This window comes from Leucopleurus acutus, assembly GCF_964270905.1.
Source record: "Leucopleurus acutus genome assembly, chromosome: 8".
NCBI lineage: Eukaryota > Metazoa > Chordata > Mammalia > Artiodactyla > Delphinidae > Leucopleurus > Leucopleurus acutus.
The window spans coordinates 103,830,893-103,855,052 of NC_139151.1; the positions used below are offsets into that span (position 1 = coordinate 103,830,893).

A 24,160-nucleotide genomic window follows, 5' to 3' on the forward strand; every position below is an offset into this window, starting at 1 on the left:
CACCTTCATGGCACACCCACCCCAGCTGGCGAGTCACATAGGACCTCGTCCCCACTCGCTCACTCAGGTCACCCCAGTTTCAAGGTGGTAGGAAAGTGGACACCAGTGTATGGGCTGAATTTTGTTCCCCAAAGAGATACGTGGGAGTGCCAACCCCTAAGACCTCAGAATGTGACTTTAGTTGGAAATAAGGTCCTTTTTTTTTTTTTTCCTTTTTGGGCCGCTCTGCACAGTATTCAGAATCTTAGTTCCCTGATCAGGGATTGAACCCGTGCCCCCTGCAGTGGAAGTGCAGAGTCCTAACCACTAGACCACCAGGGAATTCCCCCAAATTAGGTCTTTACAGAGGTAATCAGTGAAAATGAGGTCACTAGGGTGGGCCCAAATCCAATATGTTTGGTGTCCTTATAAAAAGATGAAATTTGAACATAGAGACAGACACACGCAGATGGAAGACCATGTGGAGACACACAGGGAGAAGACAGCCATGCGCCTGGAGAGAACGCCAAGGATTGCTGGAAACACCGGAAGCTGGAAGAGATAAGGAAGGATCCCCCCCAGAACTGTCAGAGGGACCGTGGCCCTGCCGACACCTTGACTTTGGACTTCTGATCTCCAGGCTGTGAGACGATAAATCTCTGTCGTAAGCCATCCTGTTTTGGGTTCTTTGCTATGGCAGCCCTAGGAAACTAACAGACCCACGTTCCCCATAAATGACCAGAACCTACAGAGACCCTAAAACCAGGGGCTGGGGAGTACAGGGTATTAAAAACGCTCCCTCGAGAATTCCCTGGTGGTCCAGTGGTTAGGACTCCACACTTCCACTGCAGGGAGCACGGCTTCAATCCCTGGTCAGGGAACTAAGATCCCACAAGCCACACGGCGCGGCCAAAAATTGTTTTTAAAAATAAAAAATAACCCCCCCCCCTTCTCTCACCCGCTCATCCTGAAGCAGGCCAAGCGGGGGCCTTCAGAGCACGGAGCTATTTAGGACTGTGATCAGCACCCTCTCTGGGCCAGGAAAGGCCGAGTGGGTGGCAGCAAAAACGAGCCTGTGAACTGTGCCGATGCCAACACATGGCTGCACGGAGAGAGGGCAGAGCCAGCAGGAAGACCTCCTGAAGAAACACACCAGGGACGAATCAAAGGACAAGGAGGAAGGAGGGAGGTGGTTCAGGCGTGGGGACAGGGGGAGCAAAGACGAAGGACCAAACAGCCTGGCAAATGTCCACTGAGGCCAGAGGCAGGGAGTGAGGACGCCCAGGAGACCAAGCGCAGACACCTAGACTCCAGGTCACGAGCCTGCATGCGCAGCAAGGGGCGCAGACTTACCCTCAATGTCAGGGGATGTGACCCAGGAAACTAGGCAGGGGAGGAGGGATTTGCAATTTAGAGGGACCACTCTGACTGTTCTGAGGAAGACGAATTTGAGGAGGAAAGACTAGAGGTGGAAGAAAAACAAGGAAGATGTTCTGATGTAGGCAAGAAACATGCCGGAAGTACTCCTCCAGAACCTGTTCGACGAGGGGTAAAGAGGCCACAGGTAAGGGTGGCTCTTGGCTCCTGTTTTAAGGGAAGGGGTGAACAGTGGCAATGCCAAGTTAAGGAACACAGAAGCGGATGTAGGTAGCGGCTGGCAAGTTCAATTTTGACCCTGATGAGCTTGAATTAACTGCAAGCTATCCAGCTGGGGAGTCCAAACAGGCTGCTGGACGTGAGTCTGACGTTGAAGGAGAACTCTGAGCAGGAGAGGGAGGTCTGGGAGCCACGTCCTGCTGGGCACATGAGGGCAGGAAGGATGGATGGGGCGGCCAGAAACACCCACGGGCCAGGATGAGCCGAGGGACACCCAGGGACCAGCCAGGGCCGTGGGCGCATGGTGAGGGCCAGGGCTCTGAGGAATGTCAATGTCTAAGGCAGCAGAGCTCTGATAAGGAGTGAAAAAAACAGACATGGGGTTTGACAGCAGAGGGCTCACTGGTGGCCTCAGCGGTGGCTCAGAGGGGGTAGAGGTAAAAGTGAGTTAGTGGGAGGTGAGGAGGTCTCTGCTGTAAACTCCCCAATGTCTGGACAAGGACGTCTTAACTTAATGTTCAAGTAAGAAGAGGAGAAATGCAGGACGAGCACTTGAGGATCCTAGACGATCCTAGAGGGTACTAGGATCGAGGTTCCCTCCCTCCCTTCATTCCTTCCTCCCTTTCTTTCTTTCTTTTTCTTTTCTTTATGAAACATTTGAAAAATACAGACAATACAGCTAGCAATATATATAAGACCCAGAAACTCAGAATAAACTGATGTCACTATGTTGACATATTTGCTTCCCATTTTACGGTAAGAACTAGGTCTGGTGAAATGTATGGATCGAACACAGGGGTTCATTTCTACCCTTCTGAAATCCCACTAAAACATCGGTAAAAGGATCTTTTTAAAAAGAGCACAAACCCCCAAGGACAAATGGGAAAGCCAAGGGCAGCAGATGAGAGAGGCCCCTAAAACTGAACGAGGCACAGCATGTGGACAAGTGGCAATAACGGGGGGTGGGGGGTGGAGAGCACGCAGAGGAATCCACAGAGTGAGCAAATGCGAGTTGCAGGCTCCCGGGAAGTTCAGAACTTAGTGGGTCGGCTGGACAGTGGGGCTGCAAACTGAAGGCCGGTTACAGTCTAAGGGAGGAAGAGCCCCAGACCCATCTCTGCACCACACCCCAGCAGAACCACAGGAACAGCGAACAGCCTCAGCGCTGCTGAGTCCAGCGCAGTCACTGGCTGAATCCTCGCAGCGACCCTGCGACGGTTCACCTGCGTTCCCAGGTCTAGAGCCATGGAAACTGAGGCGCAGGCAGGACAGATGGAGTCACGTGCCCAAGAGCACGCTGCTAGGAAGTGTCAGAGCCAGGTGGACCGGTTATGGGCATCCAGGGCCCCGCTCCTGACCGCCAGGCACTGGCGCCTTTCAGAAGACGAGAGGTTGGGTTCCTGGAAAGGCTCCACTGTGGCCACGAGGCCCAGCCAGGGGAGAGGCGGCAGACAGGGCACCAGACGGCGCTGCAGACAGCAGGGGAGATGGCAAAGCCCTCGGCTACCACGAAGTGGTTCCCAGGCTGATGGCTAGGGAGCACCCTGAGGGCTCCTCTCTAGGAAACCACCCGCCCAGGACGGATGTCCCGTGGCTACAGACACGTAGTCGGCACCCAAAGAAAGGGGTGGCCTGCAGCCTCCTCTCAAGGTGAGGACAACTAGTCCATAAGCCCCACCGTGCCCAGGCTTTCCCATCGGCTTCAGTATGAAGGGACAGCCAAAATCACCAGATGTTTGAGGACAGAGCCAAAAAAATTCACCAAAACAAACTGGGAATAAAAACATGGGACTCTGAGGAGAAAGTAATAGAGAGAGCAGATACTTAGAAAAAAACCACTATAATTAATCTCAGAGAAGTAAGAGAAGCTATAGCACTGCGAGGTGGCAGCTATTTTAAAAAGGCAATGAGAAAGAGCTCTAGGGAATTAAAAATAGCATTGCAGACATTTTTCAACATAATAAATAGAAGAATTAGAAGACAGTGAGGACATCACCCAGAAAGCATAACAAAAAGACTGACATATGGCAAATAGGAGAAAAGGTAAGAAAATAAGAAGCTGAGTCCAGGGAGCCCACCCCCAGCCCCCCGGGGGGGGAGCAGGGCAGAGTCATCCAGCATCACCTCCTGCACCTCGTGCACTTGTGGCTGTGAGGACCCTTTGAGCCCCAGCACGATGCCCAAAGTCCTGCCTGGAAGTAAGATCAGGGGGATCCTGTTAACTTCCTGTATCACAGAGTGGGTGGCTTAAAACGACCAAAATGTATTCTCTTTTAGTTCTGGAGGCCAGAGTTCAGCATCGGTTTCACTGGGCCCAAATCGAGGTGCAGGCAGGGTCATATCCACTCCGGAGGCTGCAGGGGAGTGTCTTTCCTTGCCTCCTCCAGCTTCCGCTGCTGCCAGAATGCCTCTGCTTATGGCCACATCACTCCAGTCTCTGCCTCTGTCATCACTTGGCCTTCTAGAACCGCAGTGTGTGTCTAACCTCCTGCATCTCCCTTCTGAGGACACCTGCGATGGCATTTAGGGCCCCCGGATAATCCAGGGTCACCGCCCCATGTCAAGATCCTTCACTTTGTCATATCTGCAAAGACCCTTTTCCCTGATAATGTGACACTTACAGGTGCCAGGGATGAGGACCTAGACATCTTTGGGAGCCGTCACTCAGTCAACTACACTCCTGAAGAGAAGAAGGAGGCCACAGTAACGCTGAGCCACTTCTGAGGGAAACGCTCTCCAACCCATAATTTTCTACCCGGTTAGACTATCAATCAAGTGTGAGGGCAAAATAAAGGTATTTTCAGACCTGCTTGGCCTAGGAAAGTTTACCACCCTCACGTGCATTTTCCCAGGAAACTCTTGGGAGATGAGCACCAACGAAACAAGGGAGTAAATAAACCAAGACCGAGAAGCCTGGGAGCCAGCAAAGAAGGAAGCCCGGGGAGTTCTCAGGGGATGGTGAGAACTGCTTCTCCAGACAACAGCATGGGCCGGGAAGCTTCCAGAGATGGGGCTCCAAGGGGGCAATCGGGGGTCTAAATAAACAAACAAAAAGGCTGGATGACCTGATGTCTCTGAAAAAATGGGGAGGAGATGGCAGTTTTTATAGTTCGTCTGGGGATGAAGGAATGAGGTAAAGAGCAACTCCAGGAAACTGAGAAGTTACACAGGAAAACGTTACCACGTATACACTTGGTGTTCTCAACTGTGAATATCTACTTGATTTTAATAATGTAAAAACTGAAAATGTACTTTTAAATGGTTACATAACCATGCGGGAAGGAGGAGAGCAGGGAAAGTGGGTATGTCTGGGCTGGGGGGCAAAAGCGAGCTAAACCTCCCCCCGGAGGAGGCCAGAAAATAGAGCCGAACGCTGTTTGGAAACAGGAGGGTAGGCTGCTAGGAGTTACAGAGATGGAGCATCCCTGGAAAGCGGCTCGGCTCAGGTGAAAGACTGGCCTTGTACTGGATGAAGAGCGCCTCCCTCCTCTGAGAGCAAAGCTCTAGTGCCAGTGTAAAATACCCCAGCACCAGCTGGGACCCAGGCATCACCCAACGCACTGACCCTGCCAAGGGCTAAGATGACCAGTGGCTTTTGTGCTCCGGCTCTCTGGGCTGTCAGGGCAAGACATCACGTTCAGAGAGGCACAGCCAGAGAAGCAGCAGCCCAGGGAAGGCAGACCTGTAGACGGCCGTGCTTCCTGTTCACACCCAAACTCCTGGTTAGCCACAGCCGCTCCAAGAAGCAGGATGAGACTAAGCTTTACGAAAAATATCTGGCCCGTCAGATCAGCAAAAGATACAGATTAGAAAAGGCAATGGCGTTTCCCTGTGAGGGGGGTTAAAAAAATTTTAGACAGTTTTCTGAATGAGTTGGTTTAGGTCAAATGAGTCTTCTGGAATAGCTAAATATTAGACTGATTGTATGAGATTTCTTAAGTTTCTGCTGTGATCTACCTGTATCTTGGCATGTTCCTACAACAGGTTGTGTTAATATTCTTTCTTTAGAGGAGAAAAGCAAAAGTTAGACATGTTTGGAATTTAGATATTAAGTATGTTTTACTTTAAAATGTACCATGACGGACTTCCCTGGTGGCGCAGTGGTTAAGACTCGGTGCTTCCACTGCTGGGGGCGTGGGTTTGATCCCTGGTCAGGGAACTAGGATCCCGCATGCCGCGCGGTACAGCCAAGAAATAAATTAAACAAACAAAAAAAGTACCATGAATCAGAGACTGGTAGCCCTCAGCACAATCTGGCCAGAGAAATGTGAGTAGCAAGACTGATTACTTCAATCTCCTCCCGGGCACCCGACTCTTTTCTCAACCGAGATAAAGTCGCTGAGCCAAGGGCCGCCAGATTCAGCCAATTAAAATGCCAAGTGTCCAGTTAGAATCTGAATTTCAGCTAGACTGCATTTTAAAAAATGTACAAGTATATCCTGTGCAATATTTGGAGCATACTTACACTACTAAATTATTGGTTTATCTGAAATTTGAATTCAACTAGCCATTTTAATAAACTAGCCATTTGAATTTAACCAGTATTTTATCTGGCAGCCCCAATGCACCAACAGTGCCGAGGCCCTGACTGGATCTTAAGGAGAAAAAAAAAAAAAAAACACGTAAAGAGAATTCCCAGATGTTGACGTAACAGGGCAGGGAAAACACAGTGGTAAGACCCCAGGGGTCGAACGGCCTGGGTTCCAGTCAGGGCTCCACCAAGCCCACTAGCTCTGGGCAAGCTGTTTAATCTCCAGGCCTGAATTTCTTCATCTGTAAAATCAGGGATAATAACAGTAATGTGCATAGGCTTGTTACAAAGATCAAACGAGTTAATGCATGTAACGTGCTCAGAAGAGTGTCTGGCACATAACGGGCCTTTATTATAAACGTCAGCTTTCAGTGTCAGCAATGCAGAGGCTGAACAGGGGACTTGGTCCTGCTTCTGATGGGCAGAGGCGGGCAGGGCCAGGGCCATGAGGAGAGAACCACAGGCCAGTCCAGTCGGGCTGGGGCTTGCTTGTGGAGATGATGCTTTGAAGCACAACTTGACCCTCATAGCCTCCTTAGTCAGAGCAAGTCAGATGACCTAAGAAATGGGGTCCTCCCGCCCACACACATCCTTTGGGGGAGGATCTATCATGAGCCACCCGCACCAGGCACAGATTGATCGCTCCCACCGGCTCCCTGACTCTGCCCCTTTCCAACTCAGTGCTCAGTGACATTGAGTAACAGCCTGAAACTGATCACAGTGGGCATCTGTACACCAAAGAAATCTGCAAATGCTACAACCAGGGCCCTTTCCTCACCTCCCCGGGAGCCACAGATGAAAAGAACACCTAGACGGGCTAAGCATCCCACCGTGACCTGGAGACAGGCAGTAAGGGTGGGCTGGGTGAGTGGTACCCCCTCTCCACTTGCCCGTTTGGCTACAGACCCCAAATAAAAAGGCCTCTGTGGGAGGTTTATAGCAATACAATCTTACCTCAGGAAACAAGAAAAATCTCAAATAAACAACCTAAACTTACACCTAAAGCAACTAGAGAAAGAGGAACAAACGAAACCCAAAGTTAGTAGAAGGAAAGAAATCATAAAGATCAGAGCAGAAATAAATGAAATAGAGATGAAGAAATCAGTAGAAAAGATCAATGAAACTAAAAGCTGGTTCTTTGAAAAGATAAGCAAAATGGATAAACCTTTAGCCAGACTCAGGAAGAAAAAAAGGGAGAGGGCCTAAATCAATAAAATTAGAAATGAAGAAGTTACAACTGACACCACAGAAATACAAAGGATCATAATAGAATACTACAAGCAAGTATATGCCAATAAAATGGACAACCTAGAAGAAATGGTCAAATTCTTAGAAAGGTACAATCTTCCAAGACTGAACCAGGAAGAAAGAGAAAATATGAACAGACCAATCACAAGTACTGAAATTGAAACTGTGATTTAAAAACTTCCAACAAACAAAAGTCCAGGACCAGATGGCTTCACAGGTGAATTCTATCCAACATTTAGAGAAGAGTTAAAACCTATCCTTCTGAAACTATTCCAAAAAATTGCAGGGGAAGGAACACTCCCAAACTCATTCTATGAGGCCACCATCACCCTGATACCAAAACCAGACAAAGATATCACACAAAAAAGAAAAGTACATGCCATGCTCATCACTGATGAACACAGACCCAAAAATCCTCAACAAAATACTAGCAAAGCGAATTCAACAATACACTAAAAAGATCATACACCATGATCAAGTGGGATTTACCCCAGGGATGCAAGGATTTTTCAATATCCGCAAATCAATCAGTGTGATACACCACATCAACAAATTGAAGAATAAAGACCACATGCTGGGGCGTCCCTGGTGGCACAGTGCTTAAGAATCCGCCTGCCAATGCAGGGGACAAGGGTTCAAGCCCTGGTCCGGGAAGATCCCACATGCTGCAGAGCAAATAAGCTTGTGCGCCACAACTACTGAGCCTGTGCTCTAGAGCCCGTGAGCCACAGCTACTGAGCCCACGTGCCTAGAGCCCATGCTCCACAACAAGAGAAGTCACCGCAATGAGAAGCCCGTGCACCGCAACAAAGAGTAGCCCCTGCTCTCCACAACTAAAGAAAGCCCGCACGCAGCAATGAAGACCCAATGCAGCCCAAAAAATAAATGAATAAATAAATTTTTAAAATATTTTTTAAAAACCCATATGATCACCTCAATAGATGCAGAAAAAGCTTTTGACAAAATTCAACATCTATTTATGATAAACACTCTCCAGAAAGTGGGCATAGAGGGAACTTATCTCAACATAATAAAGACCATATATGACAAACCCACAACTAATATCATACTCAATGGTGAAAAGCTGAAAGCATCTGCTCTAAGATCAGGAACAAGACAAGGATGTCCACTCTTGCCACTTCTTTTCCACATAGTTTGGAAGTCCTTAGCCACAGCAATCAGAGGAGAAAAAGGAATAAAAGGAATCCAAATTGGAAAAGAAGAAGTAAAACTGTCACTGTTTGCAGATGACATGATACTATACATAGAGAATCCTAAAGATGCTACCAGAAGACTACTGGAGCTCATCAATGAATTTGGTAAAGCTAGAGGATACAAAATTAATACACAGAAATCTCTTGAATTTCTACACACTAACAATGAAAGATCAGAAAGAGAAATTAAGGAAACAATCCCATTTATCATCACATCAAAAAGAATAAAATAGGGCTTCCCTGGTGGCACAGTGGTTGAGAGTCCGCCTGCTGATGCAGGGGACACAGGTTCGTGCCCTGGTCTGGGAAGATCCCACATGTTGCGGAGCGGCTAGGCCCGTGAGCCATGGCCGCTGAGCCTGCGCGTCCGGAGCCTGTGCTCCACAATGGGAGAGGCCACAACAGTGAGAGGCCCGCGTACCGCAAAAAAATAAATAAATAAAATAATAAAAATAAAATAAACCTACCTAAGGAAGCAAAAGACCTGTACTCCGAAAAGTATAAGATGCTGATGAAAGAAATCGAAGATGACACAAACAGATGGAAAGATATACCATGTTCTTAGATTGGTAGAATCAATATTGTCAAAATGATTATACTACCCAAGGCAATCTACAGATTCAGTGCAATCCCTATCAAATCATGAATGGCATTTCTCACAGAATTAGAACAAACAATTTTTAAATTTGTATGGAAACACAAAAGACCCCAAATAGCCAAAGCAATCCTGAGAAAAGAAAAACAGAGCTGGAGGAATCAGGCTCCCTGACTTGACTATACTACAAAGCTACAGCAATCAAAACAGTATGGTGCTGGCACAAAAACAGAAATACAGATCAATGGAACAGAATAGAAAGCCCAGAAATAAATCCATGCACCTACGGTCAATTAATCTATGACAAAGGAGGCAAGAATATACAGTGGAGAAAAGACAGCCTCTTCAATAAGTGGTGCTGGGAAAACTGGATAGCTACATGTAAAAGAATGAATTAGAACATTCTCTAACACCATACACAAAAATAAATCAAAATGGATTAGAGACATAAATGTAAGACTGGACACTATAAAACTCTTAGTGGAAAACAAAGGCAGAACACTCTGACATAAATCACAGCAGTATCTTTTTGGATCCACCTCCTAGAGAAATAGAAATAAAAACAAAAATAAACAAATGGGGCCTAATTAAACTTAAAAGATTTTGCATAGCAAAGGAAACCATAAACAAAACGAAAAGACAACCCACAGAATGGGAGAAAATATTTGCAAATGAAGCAACCAACAAGGGATTAATCTCCAAAATATACAAACAGTTCATGCAGCTCAATATCAAAAAATAAACAACCCAATCAAAAAATGGGCAGAAGATCTAAATAGACATTCCTCCAAAGAAGACATACAGATGGCCAAAAAGCACATGAAAATATGCTCAACATTGCTAATTATTAGAGAAATGCAAATCAAAACCATAATGAGGTATCACCTCACACCAGTCAAAATGGCCATCATCAAAGTCTACAAACAAATGCTGGAGAGGGTGTGGAGAAAAGGGAACCCTCTTGCATTGCTGGTGGGAATGTACATTGGTACAACCACCCTGGAGAACAGTATGGAGGTTCCTTTAAAAACTAAAAATAGAACTACCATATGATCCAGCAATCCCATTCCTGGGCATATATCTGGAGAAAAACATAATTTGAAAAGATATATGCATCCAATGTTCATAGCAGCACTATTCACAATAGCCAAGACATGGAAGCAACCTAAATGTCCATTGACAGAGGAATAGATAAAGAAGCTGTGGTACATATATACAATGGAATATTACTCAGCCATAAAAAAGAATGAAATAGTGCCATTTGCAGCCACATGGCATTATTATTATAATCTCTGATAGAGATTATCATACTAAGTGAAGTAAGTCAGACAAAGACAAATATCATATGATATAACTTATATGTGGAATCTGAAAATATGACACAAATGATCTTATCTACAAAAGAGGAACAGGACTTCCCTGGTGGTCCAGTGGCTAAGACTCCGTGCTTCCACTTCAGGGGACACGGGTTCAATCCCTGGTCGGGGAACTAAGACGCCGCATGCCGCGCGGTGCGGCCAAAACCAAATAAATAAATAAAAATAAACAAAAGAGGAACAGACTCACAGACTTAGAAAACAAACTCATAGTTACCAAAGGGGAAAGGTGGGGGGTGTGGAGGGATAAATTAGGAGTTTGGAATCAACATATACACATTACTATATATATATTAGATAATCAACAAGGACCTACTGTATAATACAAAGAACTCTACTCAACTTTCTGTAATAACCTATATGGGAAAAGAATGGATATATGTATATGTATAAATGAATCACTTTGCTGTACACTTGAAACTAACACAACATTGTAAAACAATTATATTCCAATATAAAATAAAATTTAATTTAAAAAAAAGAGGCCCCTGTGTCTTTTGTAGAAGCCTCTTGTACAGAGCATTTAATTCAGTCAAAACATGAGGATGAGCTAAGGAAGAAATGAATCAGAAACTCTCTATGCTCAAGGCAGTTCAGAAGCCATTCTGCAACACTAATGAACCTGTGAGGATGCCAAAATAAAGATTCCTTTGATAATCTCATTTAACAACGTGAAAATTAGTCTTTGCTTTTTAAGGGACTGATTTCCTTACTCATATACCCTTGACAACTTTTCTCTCTCCCCACCCCACCCCCTTCACTCTTTCTTAACCAACAGAGGCATTTGCAGGTTGAAATGTGAGGATTTAAAATAATAGCTGTTGCATATACATGTCAACTGTCTATTCTGTAACAGAACTTACCCCCTCCCTCCCCCATCCCAGATGACACACACTCCCCAAAACCCAACCAAACACCTCTTGTCTTCCATCCCCAGGGAACTAGGGCTTCAGTTTGGGGGTCATCTTTGTCCTTCCCTCTCCCTCTCCCACCATCTAGTCAAGAAGGCCCATCAGTTCTTCCTCTGAAATCGCTCACATCCTCCTTGCTTTCATTTCCACTAACCCACCCTAGATCACCCCCTTCTTCCTACCTGAACTGCTGTAAAAGCCTCCTAACCGTGACCAACCACTACCATTGGTTGGCTTTAGCTACTGATCCAGGCTATATACTGAGGACAGCATCCCCGGTGCAGGCATTCTTTCACTCTCTTTTTAAAACCCTCCCCGACCCTTACTGCCTACAGGTAAGAATCTCGCCTCACATCATTAGTCCAACCTGCCTGTCGAGCGTCATTTCCCATCACTCCTCAGCCTCCTGGGTCCTGTAACTCCAGCCAAACTGCCTCCTCCTTGTTCCCAAATAATCCAAGCACGTTCCCGTCTTCCTCAGAGCACTCCTTCCACCAAGATGCTCCCCACCTGGATGCCCTTTTCCCTGTGCAAAGCCCACTCATGTCTGGGTTATGTGTCTAATTTTTCTCCCTCCCGAAATCCCACCAAAACTTTAGTAAGAGGTTTTTGTTTTTTAAGCTATAAATCCCCAAGGACAGAGAGACCAGGAAGGGAGACCACAGCAACATAACTGTGGAAGCAGCTTGGGTTAACTGTCCTCGTGGCCCTACCTGGCAGTGGGGAAGGCTGCTCATCCACCAGTTTCCACCACCAAGAAAAGCTAGGGAACTGTGGCTCCAGGTCCCCTGGGATGGGATGAATGGGCTGATATGTACAATGGAAGCTGGGTGAAGGCTTTTGAGAAGCAGTTAGATCCCTAGATCCGTCCCCCCACCTCATGCTGCTGGAGACCACCCCTCTCCCACCCTCTCCTGAAGAACAGAGGTTTGCTCTCTGGAGAGGACGAAGCTCAGGGTCTGCACTGGGGGGTGCAAGGCACAGCTGAGGGCCTGGGTACCTTGCCAAAAACAGGAGAGGAAAGTTAAGTGAGCCTATGCATCCTGTCCCCTTGCCCACTCAGCTCCTAGAACACCCTTCCCCTCCTCTGAGACCTGACCCAGCCCAAGAGGGGAGGCCTCAGGATATTGACACTGAGGTTCCCCAACAAATAGCATGCCTCATCACCACTGTGCACCTCAGAAACTGGACTCCCAGGCAGCTTTTAGCCCCTACTAGTCATTGTGAACCGGCAACCAAAGATCACTGGGCAGCCGAGGACAGATTCCTTCAAAGAGAGACCAAAGGAAAGTAGCAGAAAAAAGCAACTTGGAGGAAACAGCCAATGCAAGGAGAAGAAAACTTAAACAAACATGGCATTAATATCCTCAGAGAAACAAGAAAAGATTACATAGGTGGAACTGCAGGATGTTATGCACATATTTTTAAAGACCCATTCAGAAAGCCAGAAAAGCTCTTGGAAATTAAAATATAATGGGAAAAACAAACAAAAAAATCAATAGAAGGGTTGGAAGATTAGGTAAAGGAAATCTCCTAGAAACTGAAACAGAAAGACAAAGAAATGGAAAGTGGGCAAGAAAGGCAAGAGAGGGCTTCCCTGGTGGCGCAGTGGTTAAGAATAGCCTGCCAATGCAGGGGACACAGGTTCAGGCCCTGATCTGGGAAGATCCCACATGCTGCAGAGCAACTAAGCCCGTGCGCCATAACTACTGAGCTTGCGCTCTAGAGCCTGTGAGTCACAGCTACTGAGCCCTCATGCCTAGAGCCCGTGCTCTGCAATAAGAGAAGCCACCACAATGAGAAGCCTGCGCACCGCAACGAAGAGTAGCCCCTGCTCGCCACAACCAGAGAAAGCTGGCACGCAGCAACAAAGACTCAACGCAGCCCAAAATAAATTTATTTTAAAAAAAAAAAGAAAGGGAAGAGAATTGGAGGCCAGTTCAAGAGATCCAAAAATTAAATAACAGGAGTCTCAGAAAGAGAGAACAGCTATAACACAGGGGAAGAAACAAAATAATTCAAGAAACCCCTAGGACAGAGGCCACGTTTCCACATGGAAGGACGCACTGAGCCGACAAGATGGACAAATGCAGACTCACACCAGGCATGTCGTGAAATTTCAGACCCTGTAAGCTTGCAGAAAGTGGGGGAAAGGGGGCACAAATAATCTGAAATCAGCACGGTTTTGGATTTCTCAACAGCAACTTGGGAAGCTAGAAAAGAACAAAGCATTTCTTTAAAACTTCAAAGGAAAATGATTTCTAGCCTGAAACTCTCTATCCAGCTGAACTATCCATTATGTGTGAAGGTGAAATAAAGATAAAGAGCAAATCAATTTTAATTGATTTCAATTAATCAATTTTAATCAATTTGGAATCTCTCAATTTTAATCACTTTGGAATCGAACTCAATTTAAGAGCAGTCTATGTGAATGAGGATGCGTATGAGAATGGGACTTATACATTATTATGGTCAAGTTCTGTGGGAAACCTGGGTAGCTGCTATTTTGGGGTTAAACCAAAGTTCATGTATGCCATTTCACTCTTGGTAAAATCTGAAACTTTCAGTCTTGTGACTGTGAAATCATGACTGTAATAAAGTGATACTCTGTTAGTATTTTGAGCTCTCTTCAAATAAAGACAAGAAGGAAAAAAAAATACAAAGAACAGGGCTGCCACAACTGACCTCCTGGCACTGCTTCTCAGGAAGCTACTGTGGATGAGCCCCACCCAAAAAAGGGAGAGAACAGGCCAGAAAGGCAGCAGGAGCTGCAAGAACAGGAAGGCAGAGGGCGTCCCCGGAGCGTGGCACTCAGAGGGGCACCAGGTAAGGCGTGGACTACACATGACCACTCCACAGGCACCCTTCCCCACAAGGGGACCTGAAGGGAAGCGGAGCCAGCATTTCTACTGATGGGACCCATGGTGGAAATGGCCTCTGGCTGAACCTGACTGTGACACAGGAAGACAACATGAGTGACAACTGAGGCCCAGGGCCTTGCTTCTAACTGACACAGGAATACTAAATTATATGCTCCTCTGTGTCTGGCTTCTTTCACGTAGCGTAATGTTTTCAAGGTTCATCCACGTTGTAACAGGTAACAGTACTCCATTTAATTGCCAAAGAATATCTCATTGTACAGATATTCCACATTTTATTAACCCATCTGATGGACATTTGGGTTGTTCCTACCTTTTGGCTATTATGAATAATGCTGCTGTGAACACTTGTGTACAAGTTTTGGGTGCACATGTGTTTTCATTTCTCTCGGGTATACACTGCTGGATCATATAGTAACTCTATGTTTAACTACTTGAGGAACAGCCAGACTGTTTTCCACAGCTGTTGCTCCATTTTATATTCCACCAGCAGCTTATAAGTCTCCAAGTCCTCCACATCCTCACCAGCACTTGTTATTATCTGCCTTTTTGATTAGCCATCCTAGTGGGTATGAAGTGATATCTCATTGCAGTTTTGTTTTACGTTTCCCTGATGGCTAATGATGTTGAGCATATTGTCATGTGCTTACTGGCCATGTGGATATATTCTTTGGAGGAATGTCTATACATATCCTTTGCCTTTGGATTATTTGTATTTTTATTGTTGAGTTTTAAGAGTTTTTCCAAATCTATTCTAGATACAAGGGCCTATCAGATATATGATTTGCAAAAAAATTTCTCCCATTCTTTGAACCACCTTTTTACTTTCTTGATAGCGTCCTTTGCTGCACAAAAGTTTTTAATATTGATGAAGCCCAATTTATCTATTTTTAAAATTTTATTGCTCGTGCTTTTGCTGTCGTATCTAAGACACCACTGCCTAACCCAATATCACAAAGATTTATGACTATGTTTTCTTCTGAAAGTTTTATAGTTACTAGCTCTTACGTTTAGGTCTTTGATCCACTTTGAGTTTTATGTGTGGTATGAGGCTGGGGTCCAACTTCATTCTTCTGCAAGTGGATGTCCAGTTGTTTCAGCACCATTTGTTGAAAAGACTATTCTTTTCCCATTAAGTTATCTTGGTACCCTTGTTAGAACTCAACTGACTATAAATGTGAGGGTTTATTTCTGGGCTCTCAATTCTATTCCATTGATCTGTATGTCTGTCCTTATGCCAGTACCACTCTGTCTTGATTACTGTAGCTTTGTGATAAGTTTTGAAATTGGGAAGTGTGAGTCCTCTGTGTTCTTTTTCAAGATTCTTTTGGCAGTCTAGTTCCCTTGCATTTCCATGTGCATTTTAGGCTCATATTGTCATCTGCAAATAAAGGCAGCTGGAATTGTAAAAGACACTGCATTGAATCTGTAGATCAATTTAAGGATATTAAGCCTATATCTTAACAATATTAAGCCTTCTCATCCATGAACATAGGGAGTCCATTTATTTATTCAGGTTTTCTTTCATTTTTTTCAACAATTTTTTTTTTTTTTTTGCGGTACGTGGGCCTCTCACCGTTGTGGCCTCTCCCGTTGCGGAGCACAGGCTCCGGACGCGCAGGCTCAGCGGCCATTGCTCACGGGCCCAGCCGCTCCGCGGCATGTGGGATCTTCCCAGACCGGGGCACAAACCCGTGTCCCCTGCATTGGCAGGCGGACTCTCAACCACTGCGCCACCAGGGAAGCCCTATCTGTTTATGTTTTATTTTTGGCTGTGCTGGGTCTTCGTTGCTGTGCGCGGCTTTCTCTAGTTGCGGTGAGCAGGGGCTTCCCTTTGCTGCGGTGTGCGGGCTACTCGGTGCAGTGGCTTTTCTTGTTGCGGAGCACAGGCTCTAGGCCACACAGGCTTCACTAGTTGCAGCACACGGGCTCAGTAGTTGTGGCTTGTGGGCTCCAGAATGCAGGCTCGGTAGTTGTGGCACACGGGCTTAGTTGCTGAGCGGCATGTGGGATCTTCCCGGACCAGGGCTCAAACCCGTGTCCCCTGCATTAGCAGGCGGATTCTCAATCACTGTGCCACCAGGGAAGTCCGTCACACCTGTTGAGTCGATGTTTCCACCAGGAACTAGCCTTTGGGAGAGGTTTCCTGGTTGGTTGCTCTCCGCTCACTTCTCTGCATCTCCCTTCTCTGCCCTGCACCCAGCGAAGCTGAGGCCTGTGGATGGAGGTACCTGGACTCCCTCGCTGGCTGGCGTCCTGCAGGTTCAGCCAATGGGAGGCCCCGGGCAGGAGAGAGGAAGCTGGGAAAAGAGAGAACGTGGAGTATGCTCTTCCCTACTCTCTGCTGGCCTTGATGTCACAGTCCTGACTCAGGATATGTCTGGCCTCTATGAGAGTCCCTGCTGGGCATCCTTGCCTCCACACTGTCAACCCGCCCTGAAGTCTGGAGGAAACACTACTTCCTCTCCTGACCCCTTCAGGCCTAGAGGTAAGTAATGACTTCCCACCGTTGCTCGACCCTGGATGCCTCAACCTCCCTTGTTGGGTATGTGACTTGCCTTGGCCAATTAATTCAATTTCTCAGAATCAATGCATGACCGTCGACCATTCCTGGCCAGCCTTTACTGCTATTCTGCTCAACACCCACACCCCGAGCAACCCTACAGAGGAAGGCACTGTGGAACTTCACTCAGCGTGAAAACTTGGTTCTCTGGTAAACTGATCACCACCTCACAGAGTCCACAAGCCGAGGAGATGGTGACGGAATTCAGTGGCAAAGAGCTTCCATTCCTGGAAGAAGGAAAGTAAACAGCAACCCAGACAGGACACGACCTTGACTAGGGCTGCTGCTGCTTTCTCTCCCTATTCCTGATTCCCCAGGAAACCGTTCCTTTGTTGCCCCTTGATCTGACCTTTACCCTGCTTTGGAATTTGAGCACAAAAGCTGGCCAGAGGCTTCCCAGAGACAGAGTCCTAGGCATCCACTACTGCTGGTTTTATCCTAATGACCACGGCCACCTGGCAAAGCATCAGAACCACGGCTATCGCTTGCACGGGCTTGCTTGCACGGGCTTGCCACCGAGTGCCAGCCATCGCATTAAGTGCTTCACATTATCTCATTTAACCATCAAAAAACCTTGTAAGGTTTTTTGTAAGGCCCCAGCTTTGTAAGTAAGGAAACAGAAACTCAGGACACGTAGCTTGGCCACGGCAATCACATTCCGTTCTGCCCATCGTCCCAAGCTGTGCCTCAGTCAGGGTCCTGCTCCCCAGGAGCCTGCTGTGGATAGATTTAAGATCTACCATCCTATCTAGCTTACTCATTACCACCCTTGCTCTGCCCTGCCTGCCAACCCCCAACCGCTCCTCCCCAACCATCACGCTTGCCCTGGCTGTTCCCGGGCCTGCAATCACTGTGTGAGGGCCTGCCACCTCCCCCACCAGCCGGGTCAGCATCACACCCACGCCTCGTCCCCCCAGCACAGCCTCTTCCGCACAGGCTAACTGGACCTCACTGGTCCTGTGCCCATCGCTGGTGGAAGTCCGACAGAGCACACAGCTGAGTGGAGCAGGCACCTCCCCCCCGGGTTGTTTTGAAGTTTTGCAGTGATAGCCAGGGTGCACAGACCCACACTGGCCTTTACCCTGCAGCGCATGCCCTGGGCGGGGAGAAGAGACGGGTGGCTGCCAGGAGCTCTGGCAACTACAACCGCAGGCTCTTTTGCCTACTGAGCAGGTTCTGAAGTGCCAAGACTCACTTTCTGCTTGCCAGCAGCAGTGGGCGTGTTCGCTTGAAGGTAGTAGTTTCTCCTCAATGTTGAGAAGTTAGACTGCTGAAAATTCTCCAGGGAGGAGGAGCATCCCAGCTGAGAAGTTTAGACTTTATGGAAAAACAGGGTTTCGGGACCTGAGGTAGTAAATGAATTACGAAAGCCCCAGGTGACAGACTGCCTCTTCTATCTTCTCAGTCCCAACCTACAGGTCCCTACTTCAGGAGGCCCTCTCAGTGCCACCCACCCCTCTCTGAGGGAAGACGCCATGTCTTACAATAAGTACAAAAACAATAATAGTGAATAATAGCTACAAGCGTCTGTTAAGTGCCAGGCCCTGGACGAGGCACCAGCCAGGTCACCCTCATACTTATGAGGTGGGTATTATCCCATTTGAAACTTTATTGAGCTGCAACTTGCATACTATAATCATATTGAACAACAATATTCTTATGGCATTGCAGTTTATAAAGTACTTTAATAGATGCTCTCATTTGCTACTAACAGGAACCTTGACTACTGGCACAGACAGCATCATCTTCTTTTTCTCATTTTTTAACTTTTTTTTTTTTTTTCGGCTGCGCTGGGTCTTCATTGCTGCGCACAGGCTTTCTCTAGTTGCCGTGAACGGGGGCTACTCTTCGTTGTGGTGCACAGGTTTCTCATTGCGGTGGCTTCTCTTGTTGCAGAGCATGGGCTCTAGGTGCACAGGCTTCAGTAGCTGTGTCTCACGGGCTCTAGAGTACAGGCTTCAGTAGTTGTGGCGCAAGGGCTTAGTTGCTCCGCGGCATGTGGGATCTTCCCAGACCAGGGCTTGAACCCGTGTCCCCTGCATTGCCAGGCGGATTCTTTTTTTTAATTTTTTTGCAGTACACGGGCCTCTCACTGTTGTGGCTTCTCCCGTTGTGGAGCACAGGCTCCGGACACTCAGGTTCAGCGGCCATGGCTCACGGGCCCAGCCGCTCCGCGGCATGTGGGATCTTCCCGGACCGGGGCATGAACCCGTGTCCCCTGCATCGGCAGGCGGACTCTCAACCACTGCGCCACCAGGGAAGCCCGCCAGGTGGATTCTTAACCACTGCGCCACCAGGGAAGTCCCTCATCTTCACTTTCTAGATAAGGAAAATGGGCTTTCCAGCACCATCTGCTGCCCCCCAGGCCCCAGCACCACCTCCTGAACTCCCTGCCACCTCAGTGTTCCTTCATGCAGCCCATTTTCCATTTCCACTCACTGCACCAGCACCCCAGGAGCTGGAGCTTTGGAAGGATAAAGGGAAAAACAGCCAGGGTGTGCGAGGGGGTGGGGAGTGCAGGAGTGACAAGTGAAGTCAGGCAGGAACCTCCCTTCATGGAGGGCAGGAGCAGCTTTGAAGAAGCGAAGGTGGGGACCACACACCCCCATACGCCACCTACACCACGTGGTCCCATAGGAAGGGCAAGGTGTGACAGTCAAAAAACGCAGGTTCAACTTGCGGCTTTGCCACCATCTGATCATTTGAGTCTGGGGATCAACCCACCTCTCTGCACCTGTGTGATACTGTGATCTATAAGAAATATATAATCTGGGTTTTGTCCCTGGTTCCTGGCACAGAGCTCTTAAAATGCTTGGAATTTCCTGAGTGGAAGGGGAGACAGGAGCCACCTTTCTCATTCATAATTAGCCCCTTTCAATCACACCTGGGTTTATGCTAATGAGGTGACTCCTGGTGTGTCCCTAGATAGCATCAGGATGGGGGCTGGTTGCCAGAGGCATCAACCCTGTGATTAGAAGGTTGGAACTTTCAGCCCTACCCCGTTACTTGGAGGGGAGGAACTGGAGATTGAGTTAATCACCAATGGCCTATCATACCTGTGTAATGGAACCTCAATGAAAACTCTAAACGATGGGGTTCAGAGAACTTTCAGGTTGGTAAATCCACCCTTGTGCCAAGAGGTGGTGCACCCCAACCCTTGGGGACAGGAGCTCCTTCACTCTGGACGCTTCCAGACCTTCCCCTATTCACCTCTTCATCTGGCTGCTCATGGTATCCTTTAAAATAAACTGGCAATAGTAAGTACTTTTCTGAGTTCTGTGAGCAGTTCTAGAAAATTCTCGAACCTGAGGAGGGGTCAGGGGAATCTCTGATTCACAGGAGGCCAGGTGTTGTCATTGGTGTCTGAAGCCAGGGCCGTCTTGTGGGACTGAGCCCTTCACTGGTGGGGTCTGCGCTAACTTTCAGTAGTGTCATAACTGAATTGAATTGGAGGATACCTAGTTGACGTCTGCAGAGAACAGGAGAATCGGTTGGTGTGAGGAAAAAACCCACATATTCGATGTCAGAAGTGTTATGAGTGAAAAACAGTTCAGACCTGTTAGTTCACCTATAAAGCAGGCTTATCCGTCCAACATGGAGGGCTGACAAGTGAGTGACCTGTTGTACGTGAAACTGCAGACTGTTCCTTCGGTTTCATAAACTGTAAACTGCAAAGCATCCTCAAAGGACTATGATTAGATTTCACACAATCAGAGCCATCAAGTGTTTATTGAGCACCTATTGCCTGTAACACAGACTTGAAGGACAGAGGATAATATAAAACACGGCCCGTGCCTTCAAGAAACTGTCTATCTGGCGAGGAGACAAGACTAGTTCACTTGAAATATGAGAAATATTAAACACCTAGCATACGCAAAGGAGGCGGGGGAAGGGTGAAGCAGCTGAGGAGAGCTGGGTAAGGTGTCATGGGGGTGGGGACTTGATCTGGGCTCAGAGGAAGGATCCACTCAAGAGGCCCCGGCAGGTCGCAGCGCCTGGCACACGGGGTGACGGCACCTGCTCGGCGGGCAGATGGACGGAGAGAGGGTCTGGCATGGGCCCCCTCTCCCTGCGAGCACAGTCTGGCCCGACTAGTTTAGGGCCAGGGTCAGGCGTCACCAAGTAGGTGCTGATCAAGTGAAAAGTCTGGTATGAAATCAACAGAAAATGAAGTTGGAGAGGTTTAGTGAAATGAGAAGCAAAGAAAAGGCACTCCATTCATTCAGTCATTCGATATTGACTGAGCCTTTGTAACACAGCCAGGTGCCCTTAGGCACTTGAAAGAGAGAGAAGAGGTCCCTGCCCACGGGAAACTGACATTTCCTTCCAGTCAGAAGGAGACCAAATAGCAAACAAGATCATTCCAGATCCATCCTGATTAGTAAGTACTGATTGCCTCCTTGTCTCAGACTTCCTCCTCATGGCAGGTGTCCCTTAGAGTTAACCTGACTGTGAATAAAGTCAAAGGAACCACATCCCTCCACAGGACACCAGGGAGAAAAGGCATATTCCTTACCAGCTTCTGCTCTTGGCAAGTTGGGGACAAAGCAGAGGGAATTGTATGTCCCTCCCTCTCACCTGTTCCTTGAAACACACAGACACACACACACACAGACACACACACACACACACACACACAGACACACACACACAGACACACACACAGCGCCAGTTTCTCCCTTCTCCTTGAGTCTTTATCCCATGACCTGGAGGACACTCTGGCCTGGTGTGAAGATAAGAACCAGAAGCCATTTGGGGCCCTTATCTGTTTCTCCTCCCTGTAAACTGAGGGAAAGGTTTTCTTCTAAGCAAATGGGTAAGTCCACCCCCCTGAGGCCTGAGCTGAAAGTCTGCTCAAATGCCAGAAATCTGGCCTCCCAGAAGGGGGTGCCTACCCACTTTCCATTCATTGCTGTCTAGGATATAATCACAAACTCACGTCTTGAGGAGAGCTGATCTTTCCCAGATTCCTAAAGGAAAGCCAGGCCTTCCTGTTCTGCGGCTACAGAGCATTTCATCAAGGCCCAAGTTGGCCAAGGATGTGCAGTACAGCATGTGTGCACCCTGGGCCTGGTGCTGTGCTCAGAGCAGACCCTTCCCGACCGCTGGCAGCTTCACCATCTCAACAAGGGACCCCAGTCAAAGGAACCACGTGACCTTTCCCCTAAATGTCACCACCACACAAAGGCACTCTGGCCCACAGCTCTGGGACTCACGGCCCATCTTCCTCTGTCCCCAGGTCTTGGGCAGAACCCATTTTCACTGTCAGGTAGGGTTTGCCTACCTCGGGCTCCTCGGTCCTGCCCATCCCTGACCAGTGTCCCCAAAGGCCCATGAGTAATGATCCAGGCCACCCCTGGTTTCCTGTCTCTAAGGACCGTTCCCAGAATCCCTGTGCCCTCTCCTTTCCCAGGTACGAGAAGGCTGCCAAGTTCCAGAGAGGAGAGAAACGAGGCCACAGTGCGTGCACACCCCACCCAGGACAGTATGCCTAGGGGACTCTGAAAGGCGGTCCTCTTACCACGGCAGCTGGTCTGCAGAGCCCCAGGGAGGCCATGCTGTCCTTGGTGCCGGAACACCGAAATCTGGGCCCTCTGCCTGCTGCCTGTTTATAAATGACGTTCTGGGTTAAGCCTCTGTCAATGACTTTCCAGAATTGCCCCCTCCCCTACAGCTCAGGCGAGAGAGAGGCTGCTTGTGAGCCAACCTCCAACTCAGGAGTAGACCTTGAACAGACTGTTTGAGAAAAGGCAAAAAAACAAAATCAGGTCAGGGGTGAGCTGGGAGGAGGCAGTGAAAAGCTGCTGCCCATGTGTTCTGACTGAAGGATTAAAGGGCAGTGGTATTTGGGTTTTACAAGGGGAGGAGGACCGGGGCCAGGGATGGGAGAGCCAGGCAGGAGAGCGAGCTTCTGGCCTAAGAAAAGGAGCAGAGGATCCAACAGGAGAAGAAAAAAATGAGGTGTCTAATGTCTTTCTCCCCCTCCTGAGACCTCGGGATGCCTCAGGTTGTGCCCCTGGGAACTGGTAACATCATGGGGACAGGAGACTGGATTCCTCACAAGGGCACATGTTACCCAGTGGCTCTTGTGGGTTGTTGGCCTGGTATGACCTCGTCAGCAAGGTTTTTTCTAATTTTTTAAAATCAATTTATTTTATTTATTTTTGGCTGCGTTGGATCTTCGTTGCTGCGCACGGGCTTTCTCTAGTTGTGGCAAGCGGGGGCTACTCTTTGTTGCAGTGCGTGGGCCTCTCGCTGTGGTGGCTTCTCTTGTTGCGGAGCACGGGCTCTAGGCGTGCAGGCTTCAGTAGTTGTGGCACGCGGGCTTCAGTAGTTGTGGCTCATGGGCTCTAGAGCGCAGGCTCAGCAGTTGTGGCGCACGGGCTTAGTTGCTCTGCGGCATGTGGGATCTTCCAGCACCAGGGTTCAAATCCGTGTCCCCTGCATTGGCAGGCGGATTCTTAACAACTGTGCCGCCAGGGAAGCCCTAGCAAGGTTTTTAAATGCGTGCCCACATTATTAAGCCCACCCAGACCAATTCATTTAGTGCAGTGTTCTCCCAAAGACCACTCCAGTCAAGAACAGGAGTAGAGGGACTTCCCTGGTGGTCCAGTGGGGAAGACTCTGTGCTCCCAACGCAGGGGCCCTAGGTTCAATTCCTGATCAGGGAACTAGATCCCGCATGCATGCCGCAACTAAGAGTTCGCATGCCGCAACTAAAAAATCCTGCATCCTGCAACAAAGATCCCGCGTGCCGCAACTAAGACCCGGCGCAGCCAAAATAAATAAAATAAATAAATAAAAATAAATCTTAAAAAAAAAAAAGAACAGGAGTAGCGTTCCCACCCACTGGGTACCACCCAATACCACCCAATACCACCGAAACAAAAACAACCAGCCTCAGCTCTGACAAGCTCTTGGAGGCAGCAGAGTCAATAACTCACTGTTCTAACTTTGTTTAGTGTCCAGAACCCGACGTTAATTAGTCAGAGAGGGCCTTCCCTGGCTCCGTGCGACGACCTGACGTGGCAGCTGGCGCCCAGAGAGCCTGCTAATGAAATGTGGGTGCACCTGGTCCCTAAGTCAGGTGAAGGTCCAAATCACAGGAGCCTCCTGGAGCCCACGAGTTAAGTGAAAACCCAGTGGGGGAGGGAACTTGCTCACTGCTCTCAGATCCAGATCCTGACCCGCACAGCTACCTGTGTTTCCACCTCTTCATCGTTCTCCAGAGCTGACAACAAGCAGCCTCGTGCTTCCCCTCCAGCCCA

The 24,160-nt window shown here is 48.0% G+C and overlaps 1 protein-coding gene across 4 annotated transcripts in view; it reads right to left on the reverse strand.

Moving 5' to 3' along the window:
• PC (pyruvate carboxylase) overlaps nt 1-24,160 on the reverse strand; it is a 106,884-nt gene that overhangs the window by 32,619 nt on the left and 50,105 nt on the right. The window contains exon 1 of one of the 4 annotated variants that reach the window (XM_082844879.1): nt 22,417-22,540. The exons of 1 other annotated variant lie outside the window; for it this stretch is intronic. In XM_082844879.1, the coding sequence (XP_082701005.1) occupies nt 22,417-22,449 (33 nt within the window). In that variant the 5' untranslated portion in view covers nt 22,450-22,540. Of the gene's footprint in view, nt 1-22,413; nt 22,541-24,160 lie in introns of those variants that run through there. 2 more of the 4 variants (XM_082844882.1, XM_082844880.1) reach the window with 2 other exon arrangements.